The sequence below is a fragment of the Lactuca virosa genome, chromosome 5 (assembly GCF_052849685.1).
Source record: "Lactuca virosa cultivar CGN04683 chromosome 5, Lactuca_virosa_CGN04683_v6, whole genome shotgun sequence".
Lineage (NCBI taxonomy): Eukaryota > Viridiplantae > Streptophyta > Magnoliopsida > Asterales > Asteraceae > Lactuca > Lactuca virosa.
The window spans coordinates 439,842,826-439,862,918 of record NC_136430.1 but is presented as its reverse complement, the minus strand read 5'-3'; the positions used below and the strand labels follow the sequence as shown (position 1 = coordinate 439,862,918).

Here is a 20,093-nt window from a genome sequence, read left to right as displayed (position 1 = left end):
AACTTTCGGGTTTTAGGTAATAAACTGAGAATTGACCTTTTATTAATGTATAGGTGGTTTGTGAGACCAGCCTTCACATTTTGTTTTGTGAGCTGTAGTGTTGGCAGTTATCCACGAGATGAGTCTTCTGACTATTCTATGTAGAATACTCAGTATGACTAGACTGTCTTTGTGACTTTTGCATGAAAAACTATGGGGGGCCATAGCAGGAAAGACTGCAGGGGGACTGCAGCAACGAAAGTGATTATAAGACTATGGATGGACCATAACATTCACACGTTTGAAATATACCCTTAGGGTGGGGCCCACTATTATGTGTTATTTGTGGTATGTGGTATTCCAGGGAACTCACTAAGCTTTGTGTTTACGATTTAAAGTTTAAACGTTTCAGGTGCTTCTGGTAGCAAAGGAAAAAGTCCGACCTGATTGCATCGCATCCGCCAAAGATTCCGCATTTTTTGTTTATTTATTTCTCTAATGATGATTGAAACTTCAAGCTTATACTCTGATTATCTTTTAAGAATAATGTTTGAATGATTTTGATATATTTAAAAATGAAAAATTCTTTATATTTTGGATTGTTACAGTAATAAATAATGTATTGAAATGATCAATAATGTTTCGATTGAAATTATTCAATAGTATATTGAATCATGAATAATGATTCAATCCAATAAGGAGAAATGTTCTACAAACAATCAAAACAAAACTGTCAATATTAAGCCATCGGGTATAGGGGACACGCCATGCAGCGTGGTTTTCCTCCACCTCACCATCATCTCCTTCCACACCATTTTTGATGTACCTATAACAATCGTTGCGAATCGAAAAAAGAGAGAGGAAGAAAGAATAAGAGAAAGCTGATTGGTTGTAGTTTTTCGTGGTATACACCATGTATGCCAAGAATCACGGCACCACGACACCCCTCGGGCGGTGTGCACGATCGAGGTGAGCTTGTCAGGTGGCCACGAGAGCCTCTCGTCCTAAGTATACTGAAATATCCTTATAATTTAAGTATTCTAGTAGTTCTTTGCACCAATCAAATACTTTGATAAATACATACAATAAAGTACAAGTGTCTACTTTAAATTTCCTAGGGTTGAAACTACAAGAAATAATGAAAGATGAAGCAATATAAAAAGTCGGATTAATATATTATATACACATTCAATGCAAAACCAAAAATAATAATGATTCATATTCGTACGATGTACTACATGTCTACATTAGAATGTCAAAATAAAGAATCATAAAATATTCGGCGATCGGATTTTTTAGGTATTCCCAGGAAAATGTGCCCTGGCCCATCTTTCTGGATTGATGTTTTGTAGGTATTCCTATACACGATTATTTACATTTTTAATTTTTTTCATCCCATTATCGAATTTTTTAATAGTATACGTTTTGCATGTCTCCCAAAATAATGAATGTATTGTATCGCTGCTTCCAAATTTTGCTGAAATGTTGAAATACAAATGGATACCACATATTCCATGATGGGCGTGAGGAAATATATTCGCAATTGACGTCGCTATGGATGGAGCCCTATCAGATATGACTGTAAGGTCTTCCAGGTTGCCTTTACATTCACGTAGTTTTCGAAGGAACCAGGACCACGTCTCCGTACATTCACTTTTGCATATGGAATAAGCAACATGCATGATTTGGTTTTGATCGTCCATTGTCACTGCGAGCAACATCATACCTTTGAATTCACCCTTTAGGTGACCACCATCAATTATTAGGGTCGGCCTACAATATTTTATGAACGCTCGTACCTAAAATTATTTTTTATTGCATTAACAAATACCAATTAGGATTCATATGTTATATTTGTTATAAAAATTATCACTGCTTACCGAGCAACCCAACGCGATAAACACGAACTCAAACCGATCATCATCGTATGTCCTTATCTGAGTAACAGTTCCTGGATTGTGCTTCACCAAGTTGTGCAGATACGCTGGTAGTTTGGTGAATGAATCCTCTTTGGTACCTCTTAACATCAACAACACATACTGTTTTGCCCGCCATGCCTGTTGGTATGAGATATTGATTGGAAATTTCGAATTGATGTCCCTCACAATTTCAATACCCCGATAAACTCTATTATAATCTCCGGCCAATACTTCAGCGATAAAGTGCCCGAGTACCTTTTTCTTTGATTGTCGATGATTAGACTCCAAGTTTGTTGCACAACAAGTGTGTTGGTCAACAACTTTTGTGACTTGGAAAGCAGTAGTCGATTTGATTCCCCTTGCCCTAACCATCTAAGAACAATTTTCTACCAAACAAACCACCTCGAACCTCTCTTTGCTCGATCTGGTAGTCTTATACTGCTTACCTTGTTCCATGCATTGTCTTCCAATTGCAAGCTTGAGCAACTCTTTGTCATCAAAAATGTCTAGAACCTTAATCTCTTCACTTATATTCACCCTCTGACATGGAATGTTCACATCATCGTTTACAGGACACGAAGGCAATGGGGGCATACCATGAAATATGGTATCTGAATAAATAACTTTAGGTTCATCATCAAATTCTTCTCCGTTGGAATCACTCTCTAGGCCGGATATATCCAACTTGTCACAATCCGCAAACTCGCCATATCCTTTTAGTTCACCATCATGTAAAAATGGAACTTCTTGTTTTGCATATTCATTACCAACCTTATCCACCACATCTAGTGCTTTTTTTGTCAAAGTAATGATTTACACCAACATCATTAACATATGTACCAACATCATTATCACCGATATACTTATAATTCTCCGGTGTAACATACATAATCGGTTCTGGCACTACAGGCACTACATTTACATTTTCAGCGACACTATGATATTGACTTTTACTTGAACTTTTAAAATTACCTATTGGGTTGTTGCTCCCTTTTCCACTTGATAAATTAGCTGCAGATGCCTTTCCTCTATCATCCACTTCGTTACGCGATACGCCTTCTTCAACCACCACATAGACAGACACAAATTTATCTCCAACGATATTTATCACCTTGATCAGCTTTCTAATATCACGATCATCAACAATACCACAATAATAGAGTTGTTCTGGATGTTGATAAGCCAGACTGACTTTCGATTCTTCGGGAAGACCCATCTTGCACTTGACCAAATGAACAAATTCGGTGTACGTGGTGGTTTCGTAAAATTCAACACCGAAATAAAACATTCTCGGATTGTATTTGGGTGTCCAAACATATGATAATTGGGAATTAACAAACTCCCATCTTCCATCCGTAATGAGCAATACGAAATATTCATTACAATTCATTATGTTAGTTTTGAGAATAAAGAAACTAGAGAGAAGTGCAGTTTTCAAAATACAAAATAATTTCAAAAATATGAAATACTTTATATATATAGTGTAGGTTCAAAATAGTAATCCACTCTGACAAAAAAGTAGTCAAGTTTAACAAAACAGTAGTCAACTCTGACAAAAAAGTAGTCAAGTTTTACAAAACAGTAGTCCACCCTGACAAAAAAGTAGTCAAGTTTAGCAAAACTAGTTTTTATATTTTACAAAAAATATTTTTTAACAAAATAATTGTCAAAAAACAACTCTACATTTTATAAACAATATAATTATATAATTGTTAAAATAATTCTACATCTTATAAACAATCTTTTTAATACTCTATATCATAAAAAGAATACGTTTTTTTTTTCTTTTTTTTTTAAGTCTAATGTTTTGAATTCTTAAAAAAATTTAACAGAATAATTGTTAAAATAATTCTACATCTTATAAAAAAATTTTAAAAAAAATTAAAACCGTAGGTTTTTTCACAAAACAGTGGACGAAACCCCAAAAACAGTAGACTAAAAAAAAAAAACGTATTTTCCCCCAAAACCGTAGGCTACGGTTTGGGATACCGTAGCTTAACCGAGAGGAAACCGTAGGTTTCCCAAAACCTACGGTTTTGTAGCTTACAAATGAAAAAATAAAAAAATTTATACAAAACACGAAACAGTAGACGATTTTAGAAACCTACGGTTTCGTGGGCTATATTTGGACATTTACTAATTTTTGGCTAAAATTTGATAATCACTTCCTTAATTTGGTTAGATTAGTAATTACCCTTTAAAAAAATATTCAGTCTCTAAAATGTTGATTAAAAAATATATATATACAACAACATGGTTCATTTTTTATAATGTAAAAAATAGCTTCATATGAACATAAATTCAAACAGATCCTTCAACGATACATAATTTAATTTAACTATAATTCCATTAATACTAAAGTCTAAAACACGTTGACACGAATGAACATAATACATTTTGTAACTTTCTTCTCATTCCTCCAAATAATCTCTCCTTCATATAGTAACAACTTAAACGTCTGAAAATATTCACATAAAGTCATAAACTATATCAAAATGATTAGAAAAATAATTTAAATGCTAAAAATACAAAAACATCTCAACGATAGATAAGTTGATGCAAATAAATAGTCAACCGTTAGCTCGTTCTTCTAGTAGAGAGTACCTCTCCAATACTGCAATAGTCTCTTCTTTAGCACTGCCCACATAACAAATAAAATCCAACTAAGAATTTATGCCAAACAAGGCGTAACTATTCAACATATAAATATAAATGGGTAATTCTAACCGCACGAATTAAATTCCAAATGCACGAATTTTTGATTGACTTGATGTACATCACCGGAAGTTTTGACAGTTTTTAATATATTAAACTAAATCAATGTTTACTTTACAATTTTCATTAAATGCCCTTATATTTATAGTTGATTTTCATATCATACCTTATACTTTTTGAAACTTTAGCTTTTATATATATATATATATATATATATATATATATATATATATATATATATATATATATATAGGTAAGAGTTATATGGAAAATGAATACAAGAAAGATAGTAGAGAGATTTGATTGTATTTTATTAAAACTATATTGTTTTTAATGGATCTATACCTAATATCTACATAACAGCCACATATTCCTTAAGCCTTATAATTAATGAAATTAAAGGCATTTAATAATTAATGAAAGTTACTAATTTATGTTTATTTTTTATTTATTTTATTATTTAATGGTTTTAGTCTTGAACATCTCTCTCTCTCTCTCTCTCTCTCTATATATATATATATATATATATATATATATATATATATATATATATATATATATATTAGAAACATCAGAATCGCACATATATAACAATTTTGTTTTAATTTATACAGATCTTAATAATTATAAACAACAAAACATAAATTTGATTTTACTAATTATCAGATATTATAACTGTAGAATTGTTACAATTATTGTGTGTTGCAAATGGAGAAATGTAGGAATTCAGGCGAGCAGCATAAACAGTTTCCCATCCAGCAGACCGTGATGATCTGTTGTGACGCCAAAGTGGTAAAATAGTAGGCATTGGATATCCTCCATGTAAATCAACCTTCACATAATGATCACCTCTAACAAGAGCAATAACAACAACTCTATGAGTTGAGATGTCTTGGGGACCAAGCCATAGTGGAAAACATGTTGACGGACTATCTTTGCTTAGAAAAATAACTATTACATTATACTTGTTAGCAATGAGAAAGCTAGTGACCGGCATAATCAACCAATGATCTGTTGGTGCGAAATGTGATCCATTGAAATTCAATGAGTGGTGTATGGTGTTTAAATCGTAATCAAAAATCTGTGCGTACTCAGCTGGGTGTGCTAACAACTCATTCTGTAAATCTAAGCGGATTTGACGCCAATTATCTTCACTATAACCGAGACACGCAGCTATTGCACGAAATCCACAATTTCCATCTCCCCTCACGTTTTGTATGTTTGTGACATATGGATGAAATTCATACGGAATTTCATTCATAAGTGGATCTGAATTATACATTACTTGTTCTTGGTTGAAGTACGAGCTATGCATCGATTGTTCCTGATTAAAAGTTGAGTTGAACATTGGAGGTTCTCGGAACGAGTACGTACTGTGCCTATCCGGCTCCTGGTTTAGATCAAACAAATTAGACCGCATATAATCAGGCGTATAAGTAGAAATGCTACGTCGAGACGGATATTGAGTTGGTGGCGCTTGAGTCGGTTGATCTTGAGGTGGTGGATGTTGAGTTGGTGGGTCGTGGTTTAAATCGATATGGGTTTTCTTGAAAAGTTTCTTCTTTAAGGAGGGGCGCCCACGAGTATTTTTGTGAGTAGCAGGTTCAGAAACTGAAGTTGTTGACGGCGTGATTAAGTTTAGTAACTTCCTTGCTAAACTTAACTTAACAGGTCTTGATTGTTTTTCGTAATGAGCATTAAACATATTTACCTCAACTGCACAACCCAATTTATCATCTTCTAACGATTTGCATTCTAATAAATCAAGTTTCTTCCAAAACTTATCTACTGAATGAAGCGGTACACAATGACCTTTTTTAACAAATATAGCTTGTTCATGCGCACATGGCAGCCCATAACTTGTACGTACTTGACATCCACAATTTTCATAAACAAATCCAAATTCTTTGGACCGCTCATATTCTTTGAAAATGATATCAAGTGCATAAATTGAAACGAAACGACACAATGGTTTTAGATGTGGTATTTCGTAGTACCGATGTACAATGAAAATTTTGTTATGCGCAAGACTCGCTTTTATACCTGTGTATTGTGACTCAACAACATCAGCAATACGCTTCAATGATTTGGCGATATCTGATCTTGATGTTTCGACATATCTTTTTAACTTGGCATGTTGACTTTCAGCTCTATTAGTTGTGTGATTGCCAAAGTTAAGAAACTTATCGGTCCATGCAGACACAAACTTTTCTTTGTGTGGTGTCAACCATGTTTTGTTTAGATAAGAAAATGCATCTGAAATACATAAAAAATTTCAGTTGATGTAATGATTTATAACATATTATAGTGTATATTTAAAAATACCTGGATAATTGTTCGTAGTTTTTTCAACTTGTGCCAAATTCTTGTTGTATGCTTCCTTTGTTTCAGAGTTAACCAACCTCGTCCATGACGTATAAAGAACATCCCAACATGATTTGCATTTCTTCATGATATTGTTATTTATATGCCATCTGCAAAGTAATCCTTTAGCATCTGGAAATATAATAGTGTATGCGTTCATGAGAGCCATTTCTCTATCAGTCACAATAACACGCGGCAACATACATCCTTCCATTACCGATTTTAGACAGTCTAAAGCCCAAACATAGTTGGATTGTTTTTCTTCATGCATGTACACAAATGCAATGGAAAATGTCATATTTGTTGGAGTTACACCAACAATCTCCAATAGAGGCATCCCGTACTTGTTTGTTTTATATGTTGCATCCATTAACAAGACATGTGGAAATGCACGCCATATTTCTAATGATCTTGGATGAGCAAAGAATAAATCTTCTAACTTATTTGTCAAAACATTTGCACGACTATAATAAACATATCCATTTTGATCTAGAAATTCCATAACACCTTGCATTTGAGTTTTACCTTCTCTCTCCCTACGTCGAAGTTTTTCGTCTGCATTGTAGATAGTTTTGAGAGTAGATACATTTTTCGGATTTAGGTTTTTTAGTGCAGATAATATATCTTTTGGTTTGACATTTTTTTTCAACAAATCTTCCACTATTCGACATTCATATTCAGTTAGTCGTCGTGGATAAGGATGACCTTCTAAATATAATGACGGCTCATGGTTATGAAATTCACATATCATTTTTATCTTCCAAGAATTATCTACTGACGAATATTTACCCTGTAGGCTAAATGGACAATTAATTTTTTTTGTCCCTGTTTTTTTTTGGAGATTTGTGTACTTTTGTATGTACCTCCACGGTCACATTGAAATACAACATTAAAGTTACGTTTAGAATTTTTTATGACGATGACATAACCTAAAATATTTGCCATATTTTGCACCCAATCCATCAATTCTTGACGAGAATTGAACACCTGACAATTATATTATTATCAGTAGCAGACAAATCCACTTGATGCTTACATTACAGTAACAACATACTAATGAATTTATACCTTATTTGTTTTGAAGGGTGACGTGTCATCAAAGAAATAACGACTTTCGTTCAAACTTTCATTTTCATATGTTTCATTTGTGTCCATTGGATGAATATCCGTTTCGAATGGTGATGTGTCGTCGAAAAAATAGTTACTTTCATTGAAGCTATTATTTTCATCTATTTCATTTGTCTCCATTGGATGAATATCATCTCTCTAAACATAACAAAGAGAAAAAAATATATAATAATAATAATAATAATAATAACAATAATAAGAATAATAATAATAATAATAATAAGAAAAGTTAAGTACAAATACCTCATAATATGTGTCACCCATCCATTCTTTCCAACTTGTCATTTAATAAAATCTATATTTTTAACAAATATCATATATTTGCTTTTAAGGAAAGTTACTTTCAGCAAGTCGCTTTCAATGTACCATATAAGAAATACGAATCCTCTATATATAGAAAGAAATTGTAACCAAATTTTTATTTTTATCCCTTCTATTTTTGTTAATGTTTCATAGTTTATATTTCTTATTTAACAAATTAATTTTTTTCTATTAATATTTAATAATATTCATTATTACTTTTTTTATAAATGTATTCATGAGATCATTTTAATTAAACAACTTTTATGAATAATTAATATGTTTCTACTTGTTAGTTTTCAAAATTAATAAAGTTTTAAGGGTTTAAGATTTAAATTGATAAAATCTAGGGTCTTTTCTAAAACTACAATGTAAACCGAAGGTATAAAATTGTAATATTATATTTTATCGATAAAATAATTCGGCACACATATTAATCGGCACACATATTTATCGATAAAATAATTCGGCACGCAATTCAATGCAACAAATACACGAAAAATTCGTGTATATAGGAGGACCTTGAGTTTTTAATATATTTTATCATTTTTCATTTAATGCCTCTTATTTTCTATTAAAGTAACAAAATCTACCTTCCACTTTCCACTTTCCACTTTATAGTTTTTATTTTACTGTTTTGTTTATTGATTTGTTTTATTAACTAAACTTATTATATATATATATATATATATATATATATATATATATATATATATATATATATATATACTAAAACACATGGTTATTATTATTATTATTTTCAACATTATCTCTTTTTAATGATTGAGAATTTTAAAGTGTTCAACACCAACTAAAAAATGTTTTATATATATATATATATATATATATATATATATATATATATATATATATATATATATATATATATTAAAATAAAAAATGATGATAAAGTATGATCATCCCCATCGAGGGTTTTATGATTAATAGGTTAAAAAGTGGTATTATAACATTGAATGGAATAAAAATGCATTATAGCTAGAATGTAATGAATGAGAAGTTCAATCCCCATTGAATCATGTATAACCAATAGTAAAAAATAATATATTTAAAATTAAAATTAATAATATAATAAAATATAATATAATTAATTAGGAAAACGTTAGAGTTATAAAACATAAAAAAAAAAAAAAAATTATTGACTAATATATATTAAATGGTTTATAAAAACAAAAGAAAAAAAGTTTTCTAATATGATATATTTATACGGTGATGGTTGATAGAAAACAAATAGGAAAGAGTTATAAATTAAAATAAAACTTTTTTTTAACCATATAACAAAAAATAATAAAGTTTAAAGTAAATACTATAAAACATTAAGGGTGTATTTTGAAAAATCTTTGCAAGTTGAGGGACAAATTAATTTTATCTTGTCAAATGTCATATCTGACCTTTATATACGAATCCTTCGTGCATATAGGAGTACCCAAATTTCCATCGTCAAAATCATTTATTCAAAATTGATGTGACGATGACATAACCTAAAGTATTTGCCACATTTTACACCCAATCCATCAATTCTTGAGGAGAATTGAACACCTGCCAATTATATTATTATCAGTAGCTAACAAATCCACTCGATGCTAACATTATTGTAACAATATACTAATGAATTTATACAATATCCGATTTGAATTGTGATGTGTCATCGAAAAAATAATTACTTTCATCTGCTTCATTTATGTCCATTGGATGGATATCCGTTTCGAACGGTGATGTGTCCAACCCTAAAGACTTAAGGTGCTTATATATGGTGCAACACCCTAAATTAGGGTTTCATTAGGTCACACGTAAGCTTCGTATGAGATTTCCTATTTTGATTTAACGGTTCTTTTGTCATTTTTAGGTTTTTCTAATACATATTAAATTATGATTAATTTTACTTAAATAATGGTTTTAGCAATGGGTTAAAAAAGTTATAAATTGATTGATGTTAATAATATGAATTTTAAAAATAATAAAATATATTATTAACGTTTTGATGAAAAATAAATTTATTGAAAATGGTTAGAATACATACCTTAACATTTTAATTGATATTATTTTGAATATATATTTTTAAGATTTTTAGTATTTATTTTTATATGTGTATTTCATATAAAGTTGTTGAAATTAAAAAGAATAAAAATTAGAAGAGTTTGTTTTGTAACTTACATCTAATTGAAAGGGAATAAAATGTAAAATATAAAAACAATTGAAAATAAAGAATCGAAAACAAATATGATGATGGGATTGATTGTCTACTGATTGCTTATACACGAATAAATTCGTGCTAATAGGAGCACCCAATATAAATATATAATTGGATTTGAAAGATTTACCTCCCGGATCTCAAGATCTTGTATTTCCCGATCATAGTAAGGTCAACAATCGTTGACCCTTCACGCCCTGCTGAAAGTACACCACCATTATAAACAAAACTACAATGTTCCCAAAGATTCTTAAACTCTTTAATATCTAAACTACTCGGTTGTCCACTAAGATTTGCACTTGTTAACGCCAATGCACTTCCACACCCACGAGCAATCATCCTGATAAATTCAAAATCAGGTACTCTAACTCCTACAGTATCCAATCCAGGGTTTAAAGATTTCTCAAGAACACTTGATTCCCCTAAAAATAACAAAAGTTTTAGCCTTGGGCCCACACAGGACAAAATAGAACATATAAGATAGATTTAAGAAGTATAAACCTCTTGTTAGAACTAGGGTTACAGGTCCTGGAAGGAGATTGTGAAGAAGGCCAAGAGGCAGATGGTTTGTGACAGCAAATCGGCCTATGTCATTTACATCACCAACACAGATGGCTAAAGGGCTAGTGTGTTTACGTCCTTTGATTTCATATATTCTATTGACTGCATCTACAGAGCTGTTGCATCAAGGGTTCACATTAAAGTATATATTCTAAGATGAAGTTCATTGAAGCAAAACGTCGAACACTTAGAATGCGTCGAGAAATTTGGAGATGTGAAGAAACTTACCAAGCGTCACAAGCGAAACCGTAGAGTGTATCAGTGGGGACGGCTATAACCTTTCCAGTTCTTAAAGCTTGGATTGCTTCATCAGCGTAAGCCTCCGTCGCGGGCCGTACGATCCCAGACGTACTACTTTCAATACCCTCATTACATTTTTCCAAACTCCATGCCATTTTCCTTACTGATACTCCACGAAATCCCTTGTTTTGATGAAGAATTGTTGAAAATCCAAACTTGGGTACACCTGAAATTATACCAAGATATCCCAAGTTGGGGATTGAAAAAGAGCTCATTTTGAAACAAAACCCACAGTGTATGAAAGAAATTAACGGTTAGTGTGAAGAAGAACACCTCGAGAGGTTATCTTTGTAGGGTTTATTGTATTTGTATACATAAATAATCTTTCTCTATTGCTGTAGTGTAGTTGCAGCAGATTGTTCGCCGACCACGATGCCTTTGTCTGTCATAAAGACCGGGTAGTGTTGAGTGGAATGATATGATAGACACAGAAACTGGATGCCGATTCCTCAATTTTTGGAACCAAAAATATATTCTATTCTACTTGTACGTGAATATTTGGAAAAATGGAAGGGCATGATACCAAAGTGGCAAAGTCCAAACTTATTATTCGTCGTCTATTTATATATTTTATTAGTGCCAAATATATATATATATATATATATATATATATATATATATATATATATATATATATATATATATATATATATATATATATATATATATATATATATATATATATATATAAAAGGCAAAAAGGTGACCTATATTAAGACAAAACTAGCAAGAAGGTAGCCAAAATAAAAGAGTACAAACAGAAAATAAAAGAGACAACATCATAACCAACCGATAGGCTCGTTACACCATTTCTCCTAGCATAGAGAGTTCATTTTTCCCATATGTTTTATCCACGTAAAAGCCAGCACTATAGTTTGGTCTACCACTTTCACGGGGCAAAGTTTCGCCTTCTTGAAAATTGCTTCGTTCCTTGATCTCCAAAGATTCCATAAAGTCGTCATTAGAATCATGTGAATGAGATTTGTCGCCCTTTTGGTTTTTGACAACAGCACTAAATAGAGATCTAATATCTCGTGGGTTTAAACAAGTGAACCCACACACCAAGTGCGAGTTCTGTTCCAAACCACAATTACAAATTTGCATTCCAAGAACAAGTGAAGAGTGGAATCTTCTCTTGTATGACAAAAAGTACACGTGGCTTCTGTTAATGTCAAACCCCTTTTGATAAGGTTTGTTGTTGTGGGCATTCTATATTGCCAAAACTTCCAACAAAAAGTGTTGATTCTAAGTGCAACCACTTTCAACCAAGGAAAATGCATGGCTTCCAGAATTGAGAACACGCTAGATGCTAGATAGTGAAGGGAATCCACTGTGAACTTGTTTGATTTTTTACCTTTTAGTGCCAAACATATATAATTTTTTTTAAAAAAACTTTCATATAAGGCTTGCAACGTTATCGTTCAAGGTTGTTTGATAGTTGTTGATTAAAACAGATCATATTAAATCAAAGTTTAACCGAATCAGCCACAACCTTGAATCTAACCAAGTAAGAGACATATTGGAACCAAGTTATAGGCTTCTAAATGTGATATGAATTTGACCAAATTAGACACAACATTTTATAAGACCAGACCAGTAAGATAAAAGATATATCACGTAGCCTAAAATTTACATATGTAAACTTGAACAGGATTTTGAAAACGATAGATGAGTTGGAGTCTGATTTTAAAAAACCAAATATACATAAAATACCTCATTACAGTATTTAGATTCAATGAATCAATAGAAAGAAAACAATGTAAACAATGTAAAAAAAAAAATGATTCCAATATGCTATCAGCTCTACATAAAAAATAAGTAATTTAGATTCAATGAATCAGCAGAAAGAAAACATGTAAACAATGTAAAATATATACAAAAAATTGATTCCAATATGTTCTTAGTTCTATATAAAAAATAAAAAGAAAGTAGAGATACAGTATATCGTTTATAATTAAATATGATTGGCAGTGAATTTTATGAAAGTAAATCAGAGTCGGGTCCAGATATACGACCAGTCGACCAGATACGAGCATGTGAGTTGTGACCTGTGCTATCTACTTCACTACTTGTATGTGGATAATCGGCCCTGACACTCAAAATCAGCCCATTTGCATCTTTTAAAAAAAAAAGTTTACATTTTACAAAATCAATTTTGATTTTTATACCAATTTATGTAATTAAATAAAATTTTGTGTGAACTACAACTTTGTTTCAAGTGGTTATAAAAATCATGGATATGATAAAGAAAACATTGTTCTTTCATTTTTATGGTATGAACTTATTTTGCGAAAATTTTAAATTTGGCCTTTATGGTTGATTTCTTTGGATACCGTCTATCGACTTTTATAATTATGGATTTAATTCTTTTGGCTTGGTTTCATTGTGGATATGATTAATGGTTCTCTACCTAACCCTTTCAATTCCGTGAGGGTAAAAATTATGTATGAATAAAAATTGTTGTGTACAAATCACTTCCCATAATTTAATATTGTAGCAGCTCCTTTGCACCTTAGCCGTTACCGACCTAACAGAAATAGATTCCGTTAAAAGCTATTTCAAGGAGCGCATGGTCTATTGGAATTAACTCTAAATGCAAGTATTTTCCGTTGTTTTTTGGTCTATTGGAATTAACCCAAGGCAATATTCAATTCTCTCAAACAATCAAAAAAAATGTCCGAGTCAAAAGACATAGTTATTGAGTCGGTCGATCCGATTTTGAACCAAACACACCACTTGAGGAATGTAATAAAGGAAATCATATTGCACCAATTTGGAATAAATTCACACAATTAAAACAAAACATCAAATACTTATGTCGGTGCATGCAAGTTATCCGACTCTAATAGCATTTTCAATAATCATTATGATGTAAATTTTCATAATTCTAAGTTAATATATAATATGGTTGGTTTAATTTGTTTAGTTTGATTAGTTTAGTTTAAATATTAATCTTTTAGTTAAATATTTTGTTTAAGTTATAATTGGTTTAATTTACCTATCATAAGTCTTTTGCATAACATAATTTAATTAATAGTTCCAGTTGTAATACTAATAGATAACCCGAAAACATGTGTCTAAAATAGTTATGATTGGCTTTTTGGTTGTTGCAAACACTTAGTTGCAGGATTTAAAATGCACAAATGTGCATTTCGACAAATGAATCATTGCAAATGTCGGAGACGATTAAAGATATAAGGATTCCATAAAAAGACCACAAATAAACTTAAATTTTGAAGAAGGTTAAGCCCATATGGAGAACGAGGTTTTAAAAGATAAACCGTAAAAAAAATCAGTAAAAGTATATTCATACACTAACACTAATTTTGAAGAAACCTTCAAAACTTCATTGTCAACACTCAACAATGAAAAGCAAACTACGCAACAAACATAACGTCTAACACCAACCACGACAAGGAATACCCATATAGTGATAAAGTTCACAATTACTACAAGATTTCGAAGTCTATTAAACCACTATAGTCTGAAATTTGTTCAAATTTTCACTTGCAATGATTTTTTTAGAGAAAAAGAACTAAGCTATTGGTGTTTAAACAAAGACAAAACTTCAAAAATGGTCCCTGTGGTTTCCAAAAATATCAAGTTTAGTCCCTAAGTTCAAAAAACCTCACAGATGGTCCCTGTGGTTTCAAAACTTTTAACAAATGGTCCTTTTCGCTAACTCCGTTAGCTTTTGGCCGTTAAGTGAAGGGCATTTCTGTCATTTCATTAGCACTGGGACCATTTATGAAGTTTTGTCTTATATATATATATATATAATTATTTAATATTAAATGCTCTCTCTCTCTCTCTCTCTCTCTCTCTCTCTCTCTCTCTCTCTCTCTCTCTCTCTCTCTCTCTCTCTCTCTCTCTCTCTCTCTCTCTCTCTCTCTCTCTCGTTTATGCTAGATAACCAAAAGCATCAACTTCATCTTCATTTTATATCTGGTAACCAAAATCAAAACTTGGAAACTAAAAACCCAAGATTTGGAGGTGCTTAGATGGCTTGTACCTTGATTGGTATTCCCATGGAAAACCACTGCCACTCCATCACCCAACTATATGTAATTTCTAGCCATGGACCATCGTATGACCTTCCTCCACATTTAAAGCAATTTGCTCGAATCTAATTAGAAAAAAGCGAACCCAGGATCAAATATTTCATATGGGTTTAAAATCCCCCCACTACATACTTGCATCTGGATCTAAATTTGTTATAAGAGATTGCATTTGTGTCTAAATCGTCGTACACGGAGGTTCTGAAGGGGAAGAGAAGGGGGAGGATGGTGTTCGGTGGTGGGTTCGATGATGATGATGATGCTCATGGAGGTTCAACAAGAAAAATAGATAGATACGTACCAAAAGCAAGCTCTTGATGTGTGTTTCGTTCATCTCATAGGGGGTTAGATTAGAGGCGGCAGTCCCCATTCTTCTGCTTCGTTTTTCCGGTGAGCCAATGAAGAAAATAGGATTGGGGTTTTTAGCGGCTGTGAGGGGGTGTTTGGGTGGAGCCTCTTCGACAGGAAGAGTGGTGGAGAACGAGGGAGGCTGTTGCCTCTTCTTGACCAGAAATACAACCTCATGTGGAGGTTTCTTCAACCATGAGAGAGAGAGAGTGTGTGGGGCCCTTTAATTAAATAATTATAGTTTTTTTTCTTTTTTTAAATAGAGAAAACCTCATAAATGGTCCCTATGTATTGAAATGACAAAAATGCCCCTCACTTAACGGTAAAAAGCTGACGGAGTTAGGCGGAAAGACCATTTATTAAAAGTTTTGAAACCACAGGGACCATCTGTGAGGTTTTTTGAACTTAGGGACTAAACTTGATATTTTCGAAAACCACAGGGACCATTTTTGAAGTTTTGTCTTAAACAAATAAACAATCTTTCAAAAGAACTTCTCTAATGCTTATCGATTTTTGTCATCGAGATTGACAGACATATGGAAGTGTATATTTTCCACATGTAAAAATACAAAAGGTTTGCACAAATCAACATTTGAAATTTTATTTAATTATATTTTTTAGCACGCAAAATAATATATTCCTTAAAGATAGATAATTTTCAGAGTTAATTTAATTTAATTTTAAACAAAAAACTATTGATAAATTTACAAGTCTGCAAGTGATTATATAAAGCTGAATAACCAATTTTCAATATTTAACATACTGTTAAAATACTAATTAGATGCATTCTCATCATGGATAAAAACACATTTTCGACATTATATCAATGTAGGCAACATACTAATTTTTTATCATTACAGCAGTGTACTTCTTTTACCAATATTAGCAAAATATATCTCATAATAGCAATTACTTGCATTTTCTCACATATAATAGCAACATACTTAAGAGTTTTTTATTTACAATAGCAACATACATTCATTTATTTTGCTACGATGTAAAGTAGATTTTGCTATCATCCGTAAAGAAAAGTAAGCACATTGCAATTAAAAGTAAAAGATAAACTACAATTACGATATTGGTACCAAAGGATCCATTCTCACAAACAACAATCAATGATCATTCACTAGAACAAAAAATAACTCTTTGACAAAATTCATTTCAATAGCCTTAAAAAAAGGTATATCAAAAACAAAAATGCATAAATGAGAAACAAAACACATGAAAGCTTACTCATCTTCCTGACTACGCAGCCTGGCTAACTTGTTGGTGACAACAACATCAAGCTGTGCTGCACGCTCTACAATGTCCTTCCTTTTTCGGGTTGATACATTGTGTGCAATCTCAGCACAATAAGTTCTGAAAATCATCATATTATTAATCATGTAACAATGTTTTTATTTTATATAATGTAAACTTAAAGTGAAGAATTGTACAACTTATGTTTACCTGTTGTGCATCATAAGAACTTCAAGCTCCTTGGCGTTGTGAACAACAAATTTCTTGAAACCATTTGGCAAGTAATGACGGGTTTTCTTGTCTGATCCGTATCCAATATTTGGCATAAGAGTAACACCTTTGAACTTTCTCCTCACACGTGAATCAATACCCTTTGGTCTACGCCAGTTTTCCTGTTAAATTTATGAACACAATTTGAGCAATAAATTAGTTGATTCAATGATATAATGAGAAGATTATAGAGATTGATTGTGTACCTTGACACAGATCTTCCAATCACTGTGTGGCCTCTTGAACTTCTTGACCCTCTTCTTGACGATCTTCTTATCAAGCTTTGGAACCGCCATTGCTTACTATGAACAAGTGATGAACAAACCAGGGTCAATTTTTTCTTGTAGCGTTAAAGAAGCATCAACCAGCTACGAGATCACAAAGACATTAATCAAATCTACAACGGTATTAAGATCTAAAAGAAAATGATGTCATGTACTTCAACAAATTATAAAGCTCGAATTGCTATAGAAATCAATACGAACCAAATATACATACATAAACATATCTTATTACAGTAACATATCTACAAAATCGATTAGAAGACTAAAACATCGATAACTGATATAAAATAAACTGAGTACACCGGTTTAAAACAATTAAAACTTGTTTAAACTGCAACGACAAGTATTAGATTCAATGAATCAACAGAGAACAAGTAACGAAAGTATATATTTTTGAGAAATGCTTCCAATCTGTTACTAGATCTACAAACAGCAAGTAGAGATACAGTATTTCGTTTACAATTAGATGCGATAGGCAATGAAAGCTTGAAACCTGCTAATCGGGACTACACGGCGCAAAAGTTCCCCCTGCAAACAAAGAGCCGTGAAAAGAAGCCAGACCCTAGGGTTTAGATATACGCCCAGAGATGTACCTGTGCCCTTTAGGCTGTGGAATGTATAAACGGGCCGATACTCCAAAGCAGCCCAATCGTATCTATTAGTACAAACGAAAAATTGTCATTTAGAGAGTGTTTGGGATTATTTTTAAGTCCTTTTTGTAAAATAATTTCTTGTAAAAATATTTTTTTTCACTAAAGAGCCCTAACCCTAGCCCTAGGGTTTAAATATTTTGTTTGTTACTAAAGAGCTATGGACTTACTAAATGTGAATGTGTAGTTTATGTGTATTATTTAAAGGTTGAATGTTGATTGTTCTAAAAAAATCATGAAATGCACCAATATTTTCATACAAAATTTTATTCTTCCAAAAATCATAACAAATGTATAAAAATCAACATTGTCACTTGAAATTTTCATTTTTAACATACAAATATTTTCATTACCATCCGATGGAAATTGCACCTTTTATGATATTTCATTTAAAATTTTCAATTAACATTTAAGGGTGTTATTTTGGAGATCGTATAGTTATACTTTCAAGTGAGAAAAAAGTATTTGGTAAGTTTAATTATCCAATCAAAATATGTATGTTAGGATTAGGAAACTTAGAGAGCGTCAGCATGGTCAAACTTCTTAACAGCATTTGATAAGTTTAATTTTTTGGGAAACGGCAAATTTTATTAAAAAACAGATAAAAAAGCACCCACGACTTGCAAGTACCTATCGAGGGGACAAGATAAGCGACAAGGAAAAAGGTTACATAATTATCAAATACAGAAAGGAGAAGATGACCATTCTCATGAACAAGTATCACTTTTACCCCTACATTTAACTCACAAATACATAACTGGTTTAATTTGCTCTACACCATACGAGGGAGTGATGAACACTTGTTTGAATAACCGATCATTACGATATTTCCATAAGTTCCAAAAGAGACCGTAACAGATAGTATGGAGGCGGTATTTCATTTTAGAATTTATCCCCCAATTTGCAGCAAATCCAAGCAAGTCACCAATGTTATTGAACGAATGATTTTGTAAGCCACACCAATTGAAGATTTTATCCCTTATTGCTTTAGCAAATGGACACTTCACCAAAATGTGACCAACATTTTCTTCCTCGTTGATGCAAGCACCACAAATAGTAGTTTGGGTGTCAATTCCTCTTGTTCTAAGACCCACCATCGAAGCTATCTTCTATTGAATTGCTCGCCACAATAAACAATTGACCTTGATTGGTACTTCTTTGCTCCATTTGATTGTGGGAATATTTTGAGTATTTTCTGACGGTCGATCGACTTTCCTTCTTAGATCACATACCTTGAATAACTTGTCCTTATCTAAGGAAGATACCCAAGTATCAATTCCGTTGACCAACTGCACCGTAGACAAATCACTATGAAGGTTGTTAAAATATGATGTTAGGCCAACTTCATGAGGACATGAGCTCCAATGACCTGCAAAAAAACCTTCAAAAAATCTATCAGCCACCATGCATTTTTTCCTAGTTTCAAGAGTATAAAGAGAGGATATTTGATTTTTAGCTTAGTCAATCCAATCCATTTATCTAGCCAGAAATGAGTATTGACACCAGATTTGATTTGCAGTTTGAATATGTCATCAGGTTCCATACCATGTTTATGTAAATCCTTTTTTACCTCCACAATGTTATTCCAAACCCCGTTAATCTTTCAATTAGCCAGATAACTATGAGGTTTGTCATTTAAATTGTGGATGCTTTTTGTGATTCTACCCCCACAATGTGTATCCTTCCATCTTCAAACGCCACCACCACTTAACAATTAGATCAATGTTTAATGACCTGATTGAACCCACACCTAGCCCCCAACTGATTTT

The 20,093-nt window shown here is 32.1% G+C and overlaps 3 protein-coding genes across 6 annotated transcripts; all 3 read right to left on the bottom strand.

The window, feature by feature from the left end:
• Nucleotides 1–4,383: 4,383 nt before the first annotated feature.
• Nucleotides 4,384–11,988, bottom strand: LOC145113961 (uncharacterized). 3 transcript variants are annotated; one of them, XM_079049991.1, is made up of 5 exons: nt 11,749–11,988; nt 11,404–11,641; nt 11,116–11,291; nt 10,745–11,036; nt 4,384–4,535 (listed from the first exon to the last, which is right to left on the bottom strand). In XM_079049991.1, exons 1-5 carry the CDS (start codon nt 11,789–11,791, stop codon nt 4,469–4,471), a joined length of 816 nt encoding a protein of 271 aa, XP_078906117.1. In that variant the 5' UTR covers nt 11,792–11,988; the 3' UTR covers nt 4,384–4,468. The 3 variants fall into 3 exon arrangements, with proteins under 3 accessions (XP_078906117.1, XP_078906116.1, XP_078906119.1); XM_079049990.1 differs by lacking the exon at nt 11,749–11,988 and having other exon boundaries at nt 11,404–11,739; XM_079049993.1 differs by lacking the exons at nt 4,384–4,535; nt 11,749–11,988 and adding an exon at nt 9,855–9,962 and having other exon boundaries at nt 11,404–11,739.
• LOC145115351 (PKS-NRPS hybrid synthetase cheA-like) lies at nt 5,269–9,061 on the bottom strand. The gene is made up of 4 exons (XM_079051626.1): nt 8,349–9,061; nt 8,046–8,243; nt 6,939–7,964; nt 5,269–6,869 (listed from the first exon to the last, which is right to left on the bottom strand). The coding sequence occupies exons 3-4, from the start codon at nt 7,726–7,728 to the stop codon at nt 5,269–5,271; spliced, it is 2,391 nt and encodes a 796-aa protein (XP_078907752.1). The 5' UTR covers nt 7,729–7,964; nt 8,046–8,243; nt 8,349–9,061.
• A 4,989-nt stretch (nt 11,989–16,977) lies between the features above and the next one.
• Nucleotides 16,978–18,291, bottom strand: LOC145113958 (large ribosomal subunit protein eL32z). Of its 2 annotated transcripts, none has more exons than XM_079049988.1 (4): nt 18,168–18,291; nt 17,597–17,692; nt 17,331–17,512; nt 16,978–17,240 (listed from the first exon to the last, which is right to left on the bottom strand). In XM_079049988.1, the coding sequence occupies exons 2-4, from the start codon at nt 17,684–17,686 to the stop codon at nt 17,111–17,113; spliced, it is 402 nt and encodes a 133-aa protein (XP_078906114.1). In that variant the 5' UTR covers nt 17,687–17,692; nt 18,168–18,291; the 3' UTR covers nt 16,978–17,110. The 2 variants fall into 2 exon arrangements, with proteins under 2 accessions (XP_078906114.1, XP_078906115.1); XM_079049989.1 differs by having other exon boundaries at nt 17,597–17,758; nt 18,168–18,280.
• Nucleotides 18,292–20,093: the final 1,802 nt, after the last annotated feature.